Source organism: Gopherus evgoodei, chromosome 2, assembly GCF_007399415.2.
Source record: "Gopherus evgoodei ecotype Sinaloan lineage chromosome 2, rGopEvg1_v1.p, whole genome shotgun sequence".
Taxonomy (NCBI): Eukaryota; Metazoa; Chordata; order Testudines; family Testudinidae; genus Gopherus; species Gopherus evgoodei.
The window spans coordinates 295,757,036-295,767,593 of record NC_044323.1 but is presented as its reverse complement, the minus strand read 5'-3'; the positions used below and the strand labels follow the sequence as shown (position 1 = coordinate 295,767,593).

Below are 10,558 nucleotides of genomic sequence, written 5' to 3'. Positions count from 1 at the left end.
CCCTCCCGAGCTGCACTCCCCGAGAACCCCCCGCTCCCGGCCTGGCATCAGCTCCCAGAGCGCCCCCCCCCCGTTCACCGCCCCGCCCCGCCCCGCCCTTCCGGCAGCACGCGGAGAGCCCGGGCTAGCGAGGCGCAGAGGTGCCCAGGACGGGCGCGCTCGGTGCCCGGACACAGGCAGCGCTGCGCTTGGCGCCCCCTGCAGGCGCGGAGGACTCATCGCAGCCCATGGGCCAGGCCACCCCACCCCGGGCACTCAGCGCCCCACCCTGGGGGGCCCCATGGGCCAGGCCACCCCGCACTCAGCGCCCCCAGCCTGGGGGCCCCATGGGCCAGGCCACCCCGCACTCAGCGCCCCCAGCCTGGGGGTCCCCCCCATGGGCCAGGTCACCCCGCCCCGGGCACTCAGCGCCCCCAGCCTGGGGGCCCCCCCATGGGCCAGGCCACCCCGCACTCAGCGCCCCCAGCCTGGGGGTTCCCATGGGCCAGGCCACCCCGCACTCAGCGCCCCCAGCGTAGGGGGCCCCATGGGCCAGGCCACCCCGCACTCAGCGCCCCCCGCCTGGGGGTCCCCCCCATGGGCCAGGCCACCCCGCCCCAGGCACTCAGCGCCCCCAGCCTGGGGGGCCCCATGGGCCAGGCCACCCCTCACTCAGCGCCCCCAGCCTGGGGGGCCCCATGGGCCAGGCCACCCCGCCCCGGGCACTCAGCGCCCCAGCCTGGGGGTCCACATGGGCCACTCTCCCCCTCGGGGCCATCAGCCGCCCCGCAGCCTTAGGCCCGCCCGGGCAATCAGAGCTGGAAAAGCCTCTTTGCTCCCAGGCAGCCTCCCCCCGCCCATCCTGGGCGTCTTGCTGCTGGGACCTGGCTGCCCGGGGCCCGGCCCTGCGGCTCCCCGCTCCCTCCCCGCCCGGCCCCTCGGCCTAGCAGGCGGCGCAGCTTCGGGAGGTGCCGGGCAGCGCAGCCCCGCCCCGCTCCTTCCTTCCAGCCCGGCCTGGCTCCCGGTGCGCTCCGGCCTCCGCGCCTCCCAGCCCGGCTCCGAACCCGCAGCCCGGGGGCTGCAGCGCCGGTTCCGCTCCGGTGGCTGCCGCTGCTCCTGGTTCCCTGCGCGCAGCCCCGGCTCCGAGCCCCGGCCGCGCTGCCCCTCGGTCTGGTCCCTGCTCTGCTGCCTGCCGGGGGCCCGCCCGGTGTGTGTCCCCGTTCTGGGGATTGTCTGTCCTCTGCTCCTCCGTGCCCAGCCTCCGGGGCACCCCATCTGTGCCCCCCCTGCCCCCTCTTTTGTGCCCACTTCCCTGGGACACTCCCCATCATTGCACCCCTCTTGTGTGCGCAGCCCGTGGGGCACTCCCCATCTCTGCCCCCTCTCGTACCTCCCTTTTCTGCATCCAGCCCCTCGGACATTCCCGTAGTGCCCCCCTCTTCTGTGCCCAGCCCCTCGGACATTCCCGTAGTGCCCCCCTCCTCTGTGCCCAGCCCCTTGGACACTCCCCCAGTGCACCCCTCCTCTGTGCCCAGCCCCTGGGACACTCCCCATCTCTGCCCCCTCTCGTACCTCCCTTTTCTGCATCCAGCCCCTGGGACACTCCCCCAGTGCCCCCCTTTTCTGTGCCCAGCCCCTCGGACACTCCCCCAGTGCACCCCTCCTCTGTGCCCAGCCCCTGGGACACTCCCCATCTCTGCCGCCCTCCTCCGTGCCCAGCCCCCGGGACACTCCCCATCTGTGCCCAGCCGCTGCAGAGATTCCCAGATCGTGCCCATGGGCATTGCCAGGTTGGCAGATGTGATTAAGGAGGAGGCTGCGGAGGCCGTGAGCTCATTCCCTCTGCGACAGTATCGAGGTGAGCGCCCCTCAGCTCTTCCCCAGCCTGGGGCACGGCTCCTCCTGCTGTCCCGTCCCCCCCCGCAGCAGGGGCTTGGGGGCAGATGGGGATTCAGAGCGCAGAGGAGGGTGGCAGAGGCTGAGATCGCCTGGGAATGGTGCGGGTAGTGGCTGGGGACATATCAGAAAATTGGGAGGGGGGTGAATGGGGAAGCAGCCATGGGGGTGGCATGGAAGAGGAGTGAGAATCCCCAGGCAGGCAGTTCCAGAGAACCAGCCCTATGGGACAGGATGTGGGGGCGGGGGTTCTGCCTGTTCCTGGGGGAATAACCTGGCTGTTCCCCTGGCTTCTCAGACCGCGTCATAGCCCTGGACGCATCCATTGCCATTTACCAGTTCCGCACGGCCACGCCGAAGCTCTTCAACCGCAACGGGGAGAACATCAGGTGAGTGGCCTGTGCCCCCGCAGTGCCCGGCTTCCCCAGGGCGGCTCCCTGCTCCCAGAGCCCCTAGGCAGCCCCAGCCTGGCCAGTGGGGTCGCCTTGCGGCGCTCACCCGGTGACATGCAGTGCCCTGGGCCCAGTGGAGCACAGTAGGATGGCCTGATGGCTTGCATGCGGGATTCGGAGCCAAGAACCCCTGGGGCCTGCCCTCAGCCTTGCCATGGACTTGCTGGGTGGCTTTGGGCAGCCCCCATCCCCTGCCCGTGCCTCCGTATGTGAGGCTAAGGGTGCTGACACTCTCAGGTGGAAGCTGAGAGGCAGCTGTGTCGTTCTGGGCCTGCACCCACATGGGCTTCCCTCGTTCTGTTGGAGCGGCTCCCGCTGCCGGGCTCTCGGTCCCGCATGGCGCACGGGCCGTGGTGGCAAGCCGCAGGCTTTTGTCTCAGTCACTTGCAGGGGCTGTTTTACCGGACGCTGCATCTCCTGGAAAATGGCATCAAACCGGTGTTTGTGTTTGACGGGCAGCCCCCTGACCTCAAACAGCCACTGGTTGGTATCAGAGATGGGCTGGGATGTTTGTTAATGGCGCTGGGTGGGCTTTGCCTTTAAGGGCTGAGCTTCCTGGATAGAGAGTCCAGGCAGGGTGCTTGTTGTTAGGTCATTTACATGCGGGAGTGGCCGCAGGTGCAGTATTGTAAGCAGAGCTCTTGTGAGCACTGTGTGATCCCTGAACATGGCAGAGGGGACGGGACATGCAGCGATGGGGGCAGGGTGGGGGTGGGGATACCTAGCTGATCATTCTCTGTGACAGCCAGCAGGGGGCGCTGCTGGAACTGGGACGGGGGCTGGGGGAGCTATGCAGATGTTCTCTGTCTCAGCCAGTGGGGGATGCTGAAGGGCCCGGGGTGAGAAGGGGATAAGACGTCTCTGCGCGCAGATCCTTGTAACAGATTCCTTTCCTTGCAGCTGGCCAGGCGGGCGGAGGCTGCCGGGGCTAGGAGAGATGCTGCAGGTAAATGCCCAAGCCCGGGGGATTCTGCCGTGCCTCGTTGCAAAGCAGCCGGGGTCCCTGGCTCACCTCATCTGCTCTGCCCCAACTAGGGTGATCAGATGAGAGGGAGAAAATATCAGGACACATGGGAGCGGTGTCCACCGGCAGGGGAAAAAAAAAAAAGCCGAATGCTGCTGGCAGAACGAAATCTAGGGACAATTGTGTCCCAACTAAAAATCGGTCGTGATGCGGGATGAACACCTAAATATTGGGACGGTCCCAAATCGGGACGTCTGCTCACCCTAGCCCCAACCGGGCCCTCCCCTGCCCCTGCCTCAGAGAGCCCCAGTAGGGCCAGCATTACCTTCTCCAGCAGCGGTAGTCAGTGGCCCCTATCCAGGTGCCAGGCCTAATTTCAGGGCCTTCGTTGTCGAGGCCTGGGGTCCGGTTTGGACATGCAGTGCCTGTTTGCAGCAGCAGGGGGCACTGGAACTGGTCCCGGGGGGAACCCCTGACCCACATTCCTCCGCTGGTTACAGAGTCCCGCCGGGCTGAAAACCTGCCGCGGCCCCTGAAGCAGGACTGCGAGACCCTGCTGAGCTACCTGGGTGTGCCATATGTGCAGGTAACACGGAGCAGGAGAGCACGGGGTTGGGTCCCCCGCGGATCGCAGGGGCAGCTGTCCCGGCTCCCCAGGAGAAGGGGAGAGGCCCCTGTGCTTGGGCGAAGCCGGTTACTTTGGTTGCAGTTTCTTGCTCTGCAGGGATGGTCCGGGTGGCTCTGCTGGCCAGAGGGTCCATGACTGAGTGTGACAGAGCTGCAGGGCATCGCTGGTGGAGATGGGGGTTGTTTATCTAGGGCCTACACAAAGTGCTGTTGGGAGGGACACAGACCCTTGACAGAAGCAAACCTGTTGCTGTGATTTAAAGGAAGCAGTGAAAGCTGGTCTGAGCGAGGAAGGGGGAGGAGTGGCCGTGTGCCCCCGGCAGGTCCCGTTCGGGCTCTGTCCCCACGGGGATGCTAACAGAGCCGCTCTCTGTACCTGTGCGCAGGCTCCGGCTGAGGCAGAAGCCACCTGCGCAGCTCTGGTGAAGTCTGGCAAGGTTTGGTGCACAGCCACGGAGGACATGGACGCGCTGCCTTTCGGGAGCCTCCGCCTGATCCGCCACCTGAACTCCAAGAACAACTGGTGAGTGGCGGGGGGCTGGGCAGGGGCCTTGGCGGGTCTGAGCCCTGCGGGGGGATGTGGTAGAGAGAGGGGGATCCAGGAGCTGCTGGCACCGGGGAACTCTGGGGAAGTGCCAGAAGACTGGCATAAAGCTCAGATGCCAGTATTTTAGAGGGGCAGACAGGATGACCAGGGTAATTATTGGCCTGTCAGGCTGACATCCATTCTCGGCAAGGTAATGGAGCGGCTGAAACGGGACGCAGTTCGTAGAGAATGACAGGAGGGTGATCTAATGAATGCCAGTCCACACGGGTTTGGGGAAAAGAGATCCTGTCAAGTTGGCTCGGTGTCTTTTCTGACAAGACGACAACAAGTCTGGGTGATAAAGGCGACAGCGCTGGCGTAACAGACTTAGACTCCTGAAGGCGTTTGACCTTGTCCTGCATCTCGGTTTGATGAAGGAACTAGAACGATATAAAATGAACGTGGCACACAGTGAGCGCATTAAAAACTAGCCAAGTGACAGGTCTCAGAATGTCACGGAAGCCAGGGAATCCCCGCTGAGCGGGTGTTCGTAGTAAGGCCGCACAGGGACTGGTTCTTGGCCCTAGGCTATTTAAAATTTTTATCAGTGACCTGGAGGAAAACATAAAACCGTCCCTGACAAAGTTTGCAGGTGACACAATTGTGGGAGTGGGAAATAGCAGAACTGGTCATTGACACAGAGCGATTGGATCACTGGTAAGCTGGGCACAAGCAAACAACAATACGACCAGATGTAAAGACGTACATCTAGGACCATACTTAACTGGGTGGGGACTCTATGCTGGGAGGCAGAGGCTCTGGGAAAGGTTTGGCAGTGGGGGTGGATAACCGGCTGAACGTGAGCTCCCGGGCGACACTGTGGCCAAAAGGGCTCACCCAGTCCTGGGAGGTGAACACAGGAATCTCGAGGAGCTGAGCTTACTTCACCTCTGCATGTGGCCCTGGTGCACGTGCTGCAGGAATCCTGCATCCAGCTCTGGTGCCCACAATTCCACAAGGTTGGTGATAAATTGGAGAGGAGTCAGCGAAGAGCCATGAGAATGATTGGAGGATCAGAAAACATATTTTATAGTGAGAGACTCCAGGAACTCCATCTATTACCTTAGCACAGAGCAGGTGAAGGGGGGCTTGATCAGTCCGTCCGTCCATGGGAACAGAGATTTGACAGTGGGTTTGTCAGCCTGGCAGACTAAAGTCTAACATGAGCCAATGGCTGGAGGCTGAAACTCGACAAATTCAGACCGGGAGTAGGGGCAGGTTTTTAACCGTGAGGCTTAAAACCATGAACGCCTGGAGCAACGTCCCAAGGCCGTGGTGGATTCTCTCACTGGCCGTATTTAAATCTAAGAGATCTGCCCTGGGTTTGTGCTGCACGGCACGGGCTGAGCTCGCCCCCACCACAGGGGATGGTGGCGCAGCTCTGGGGGGTGCCGCAGAGTAAGCCTGGCAGGAATGGGGGCTTGGTGGGGGGAGGGTGCCCAAGCCTCACGCTGCCCTCTCTCTCTTGCAGTGAAGTAGAAGAGTTTTCCCTGCCTGACATCCTGCAGAAGCTGGGCATGACTCAGGAGCAGGTGGGGATGGATTGATGGATTTTGTGGTAGCGCTGTGGGGCCCCCGTGGACAGCACAACCCCCTGCTCTCACTGCTGCCCAGACACAGAACAGAGACAGGCCCCGCCCAGAGCTGGGATCCGAGAATAGGAGACAACGGGTGGAAGCAGACAGCCCGACGGGCAGCTCAAGGGAACAGGGAGACGACGCTGGCCAGCAGGAGTGTTTCGCCGTTCCCTTGCGCTCCCCGTGGGTATGTTGCATGTTGCCCAGGTGGGGCTATGCTGGGACAGCGAGGGACCGTGCTGGTGAGGAGTGTAATGCTGCCTGCCATGACTCCAGGGCGTGAGTGCCGGGAACCCGGCCCTAGCCGCACAATGGCTGTGAGTTCTGTGTTCGATTTCACCAACCAGTTACCAGGTGTGAGCTCCTCAGCCCCACAACAGCCTAACCGGGGAGTCACAGACAGGCCCGTGGGCGCCCCCATCTCTCCTGCCACCCAGGTGACCCGAATGTGTGATAGCCGGGCCCTTCCCTCAAGGTTACAGCAACAGTCGGGTTACTCCCTGTCCCAAAGGACCCGTCCTCGCCCCAGGGCCCCTGCGCTTCAGCTCTCATACCCAGGACCAGCTTTAGGAAGTGCAGGGCCCAATTCGAACAGTTTCGATGGGGCCCCGGCAGGGATGACTTAAAAAAAAACGTGGGGCTTATATTCACCGGGCGGTGCTCTGAGGCTTCGGCGGCGGGTCCTTTACTCACTCCAGGTCTTCAGCGGCACTGAAGGACCCACCACCGAAGTGCCGCCGAAGACCCGGAGCACCACTGGGTGAGTAAAAATTAAAAAGGCGCCTCTAGCTAGGGAAGGGATTCTCACTGTGCGTGGGACCCAATTCAGGGGAATTGGTGGAATAGGCCTAAAGCCGGCCCTGCTCACACCAAAGCCCCCGCTTGTAGCCAGCCCTATAACAAGCTGTCGAAAGCTTCATTACATGGGGAAAGGAAACAGGAGGGTTCTTGGCGAGGCTCAGCAGGGAACCACAGATACACACCGGAGTTACAGTCACAAGTTTCCGAAGGGAATAGAAGTGTCTATCACATGCAAGCCCCATACGTCCTTTCGGGCTGACCCAGACTGAGCACTGGGGATCTCTTGCTTCTGCCTAGAAACCTGCCCCTCCAGAGTCCAAGCCGAGTGTCATCATTTCCCTCAGTCTGGGGGTTTTATCCCCCTCCCCCACGTGCTCTGAGCTGCAAACTCAGCTGATGGGAGGAAACTATTTGCATGACTCAGCTTCATGGGGGGCACAGTAGGAGTCAATGGGCTCTTCCCTGTGGGGCAGGATGTGACACCTCCCACTGGAGCCAGCACGTCACACTGGTTAGCGTCTCTCCTGCCTGGTGAGTGACAGGGTCACAGAGGCTCCCAGTCCAACCGCTCAGATGTTCCCTTGCACTAGGGGATACGGATGTTACCTGTGAGATTGATGCCGGCAGCAGCTCACAAGCATTCCATGAAGGCTAAACACAGTCTTCCAATGCTAACACCTATCCGAACAATACTAACCCCCAAGTGGGCCAGCCTTGTATTTGTCAGGGTTCGGTTGTGACCTGGGGACCTGGCCCCTGCTCTGCCAGCCTCACCGGGATGTGGGAGGGGTGGACAGGGATGGCGCGGATGGCCACCCAGCTAACCCCTCTGGTGATGGCTGTCTTCTGCTCCCTCTCCTCGGGCCGGGCCTGTCCTGGGGCAGTTCGTGGACCTGTGCATCCTGCTGGGCTGTGATTACTGTGGGAAGATCTGGCAGCTGGGCCCCAAAAAGGCCCTCAAGCTGCTGCAGCAACATGGGACCATCGAGCAGGTTCTCCAGAACATCGACCCCCAGGTACTGGGGCGGGGCCTGGGCATGCACAGCCAAGCCATGTGCCGCAACGGGGGGGCGGGGGTGCTGTAAAGCCGCACTGTCAGTGGGAGGGGCCAGGAAGGGTGTGACTGCCAGCGAGAGCCAGGTAGAGGGGGATTCCCAGGAAGTGGGCAAACAAGCAGGGCTGCTTGGAGGGAACAAATCCCATGTCCCCTGGGGAAAGGAGCAGCAGTGACCCCCCGCTGGCCTGCGCTCCTGTGGTGTTGCTATGCACTGGTAACCAGCTGCTGGTACCTCCCCAGAGGTGGGTGCATTGCAGCGGGGTACAGCCATTCCTGGGCGTGGCTGCCAACGTGCTTTGGGATCCTTTGGGGGCACAAGGCACCGCTGGCTTGTAAGCTGCTGCTGTTACAGAAGCACCCGCTGCCCGCCAACTGGGACCTGGAGGGAGCTCGCAGGCTCTTCCTGCAGCCGGAGGTGGCTGACCCAGGCCGGATAACGCTGGAGTGGCGTGACCCTGACCCAGAGGGGCTGGTGCGGTTCCTTGCCCACGAGAAGCACATGAAGTCAGTGCTGCCCTGTCTGGATGGGGGGCAGGCGGGATGGCCTAGAATGGGGTGGAGTCCTGTGTGTGATGAGTTCGGGGGTGGGTCTTGATTCATTGTGTTGCTGCCCCTAATCAGACCCCAGAGCTGGCGGCCTCAGTACTGAAGCCAGCAGCTGCATAGGCCTTGGAGACTCATGCCTCTCTCCCGCCCACAGCGGGGATGTCCACGGTGGGATGGGGGGAAGTGGGGCATGTCTCTAGTGCTCCCGGCACCAACATGGAGCTCGCTCTGTGGCACCAGCAGACTCCCCCCTCCCCTTTTGGGGTCGGCACTCAGAGCGCCCCACACAAGTCCCCAGCCCCTGGCCTGGGTCCAAGCTGGGCTCTGGCCTGTTTTGTGCATCAGCCTAAGAATTGCCCATTTCGCCTGGCCCTGTCCCCATCCCCAGCGTGACTCAGAGCCCCGGAGAGGCTGGACGCGGCCTTGGCGGTGGAGCAGATTTACTGCAGGGATAATGGACACGGAGCTCGGGGAGCCCCCAGATCCCCTGTAGCGGGGAGCTCGGGGAGCAGGCCTGGCGCTGAGCCACTTCTGCTGAGATCCTGGCACGGGGCAGGGGATGGGCGCTTAGAGGATTCTCCCCAACCCCCCTTGGTTTCCATTCCTCTTGCTGTGATGCCCCCTAGTCCAGATCCCCTCCAGGCCCTGCCCCACTCCCCCCGCTGACCCGAGCTCTGTTTCCAGTGAGGCACGGGTGTGCCGGCGGCTGCAGCGGTGGCAGGAGGCCCAGCCCAAGCCCGAGGAGGCCCAGCCCAAGCACCAAGCGACCCGAGAGGGCAGGAGGCAGCGGAAGCTGGGCGAGTTCTTCCCAGCCAGCAAACGCGCCCGTCCGCCGGAGGTAAGGGGTGTGCGTGCCAGGCCCCCCGGCACCAGGGGGGCCCGAGGGATGGCGCAGGGAATTATCCTGTGTATGGGTCGACATCTGCAAACAGCCCTGAGCAGGGTCTTCACTGTGCCAGTCGTGTGTGAGGAGGGGTGGGGGCCAGGCCTGGTGCAAGCCATCCGGGTTCCTCATGGCCCTACAGGGATCTTTTGCTTTCAACCCTGGCCCCATTGGTCCCAGCAGGGGCCTGGGCACGTATCAGTCTGGCCGCCCTCTCTGCTGGGGGCTGCCCTTGCATCGACAGGACCCAGACAGTGAGACGGCCACTTTCCTTCTCCAGGTGCCCGGTCCCCGGCCCAGCAGGAAGAGACAGAAACCGCAGGCGGGGATGCCCGCAGAAGCAGGCAGCCCGGAGCCAGGGATGTGAGACGCTGGCCTTGCTCCTGCTTCTGCCACAATGCCCATACTGCCGTCTGCTCTCCCCCAGGCCTTCTGCCAGCCATGCCCAGTGGGCAGCCGGGGCAACGTGCCAGGAGCCCAGGGGCTGCACCTGATGGGCGCGGACGGAACCAGATCGCAGCTGCTCTCCACTTTAATACCCAGGTGCAGGCCAGGCTCCAGCACGCAATATGGCCCAGACGAGGCACTGCATGCTGGGAGCAGTAATCTCTGCTGGCTGCCCACTGGCACTGTCCTTAGGAAATTGTGTGTGTGTGTGTGTGTGTGTGAGAGAGAGAGAGAGACTGACTGGATGGATGGATGGATGAGGGGAAGGAACAGCTGACTGAACAGGTTGGTTCAGTAGCCCCATCCTGAGAGCTCCAACAGATCCTGCTGGTTGGGAGTGAGGGGCATCGGCAGAGCCGCGGGGGAGCCCAGGGCTGGAAGAGGGGGCTGCGGGTTGGGAGTGAGGGGCACTGGCAGAGCCGGGGGGGAGCCCAGGGCTGGAACAGGGGCCTGCGGGTTGGGAGTGAGGGGCACTGGCAGAGTTGGGGGGAGCTCAGGGCTGGAAGAGGGGACTGTGGGTCGGGAGTGAGGGTCACTGGCAGAGTTGGGGGGAGCTCAGGGCTGGAAGAGGGGCCTGCGGGTTGGGAGTGAGGGTCACTGGCAGAGTTGGGGGGAGCTCAGGGCTGGAAGAGGGGCCTGCGGGTTGGGAGTGAGGGTCACTGGCAGAGTTGGGGGGAGCTCAGGGCTGGAAGAGGGGGCTGTGGGTTGGGAGTGAGGGTCACTGGCAGAGTTGGGGGGAGCTC

At 63.0% G+C, this 10,558-nt stretch overlaps 2 protein-coding genes across 2 annotated transcripts; one reads left to right on the top strand and one right to left on the bottom strand.

Annotated features, from left to right (window-relative positions):
* Window positions 1-104: 104 nt before the first annotated feature.
* On the bottom strand, window positions 105-1,785 carry LOC115647191 (fibroin heavy chain). Its single transcript, XM_030553986.1, has 2 exons — window positions 1,412-1,785; window positions 105-1,369 (listed from the first exon to the last, which is right to left on the bottom strand). The coding sequence occupies exons 1-2, from the start codon at window positions 1,761-1,763 to the stop codon at window positions 792-794; spliced, it is 930 nt and encodes a 309-aa protein (XP_030409846.1). The 5' UTR covers window positions 1,764-1,785; the 3' UTR covers window positions 105-791.
* LOC115647190 (flap endonuclease 1-like) lies at window positions 1,743-10,216 on the top strand. The gene is made up of 11 exons (XM_030553985.1): window positions 1,743-1,837; window positions 2,174-2,264; window positions 2,708-2,810; window positions 3,228-3,273; window positions 3,792-3,877; window positions 4,305-4,441; window positions 5,976-6,036; window positions 7,767-7,898; window positions 8,292-8,443; window positions 9,170-9,323; window positions 9,649-10,216. Exons 1-11 carry the CDS (start codon window positions 1,756-1,758, stop codon window positions 9,733-9,735), a joined length of 1,131 nt encoding a protein of 376 aa, XP_030409845.1. The 5' UTR covers window positions 1,743-1,755; the 3' UTR covers window positions 9,736-10,216.
* The last annotated feature ends 342 nt before the right edge of the window (window positions 10,217-10,558 follow it).

Excerpts from the sequence above, each read along its gene's own strand:
- LOC115647190 (XM_030553985.1), top strand. The coding sequence starts at position 1,756 with ATGGGCATTGCCAGGTTGGCAGATGTGATTAAGGAGGAGGCTGCGGAG. Across the intron at positions 4,442-5,975 it reads CTGAACTCCAAGAACAACTG|TGAAGTAGAAGAGTTTTCCC; the intron begins GTGAGTGGCGGG and ends TCTCTCTTGCAG. Across the intron at positions 9,324-9,648 it reads AACGCGCCCGTCCGCCGGAG|GTGCCCGGTCCCCGGCCCAG; the intron begins GTAAGGGGTGTG and ends TTCCTTCTCCAG.
- LOC115647191 (XM_030553986.1), bottom strand. The coding sequence starts at position 1,763 with ATGCCCATGGGCACGATCTGGGAATCTCTGCAGCGGCTGGGCACAGAT. Across the intron at positions 1,370-1,411 it reads GCTGGGCACAGAAGAGGGGG|GTACGAGAGGGGGCAGAGAT; the intron begins GCACTACGGGAA and ends CAGAAAAGGGAG.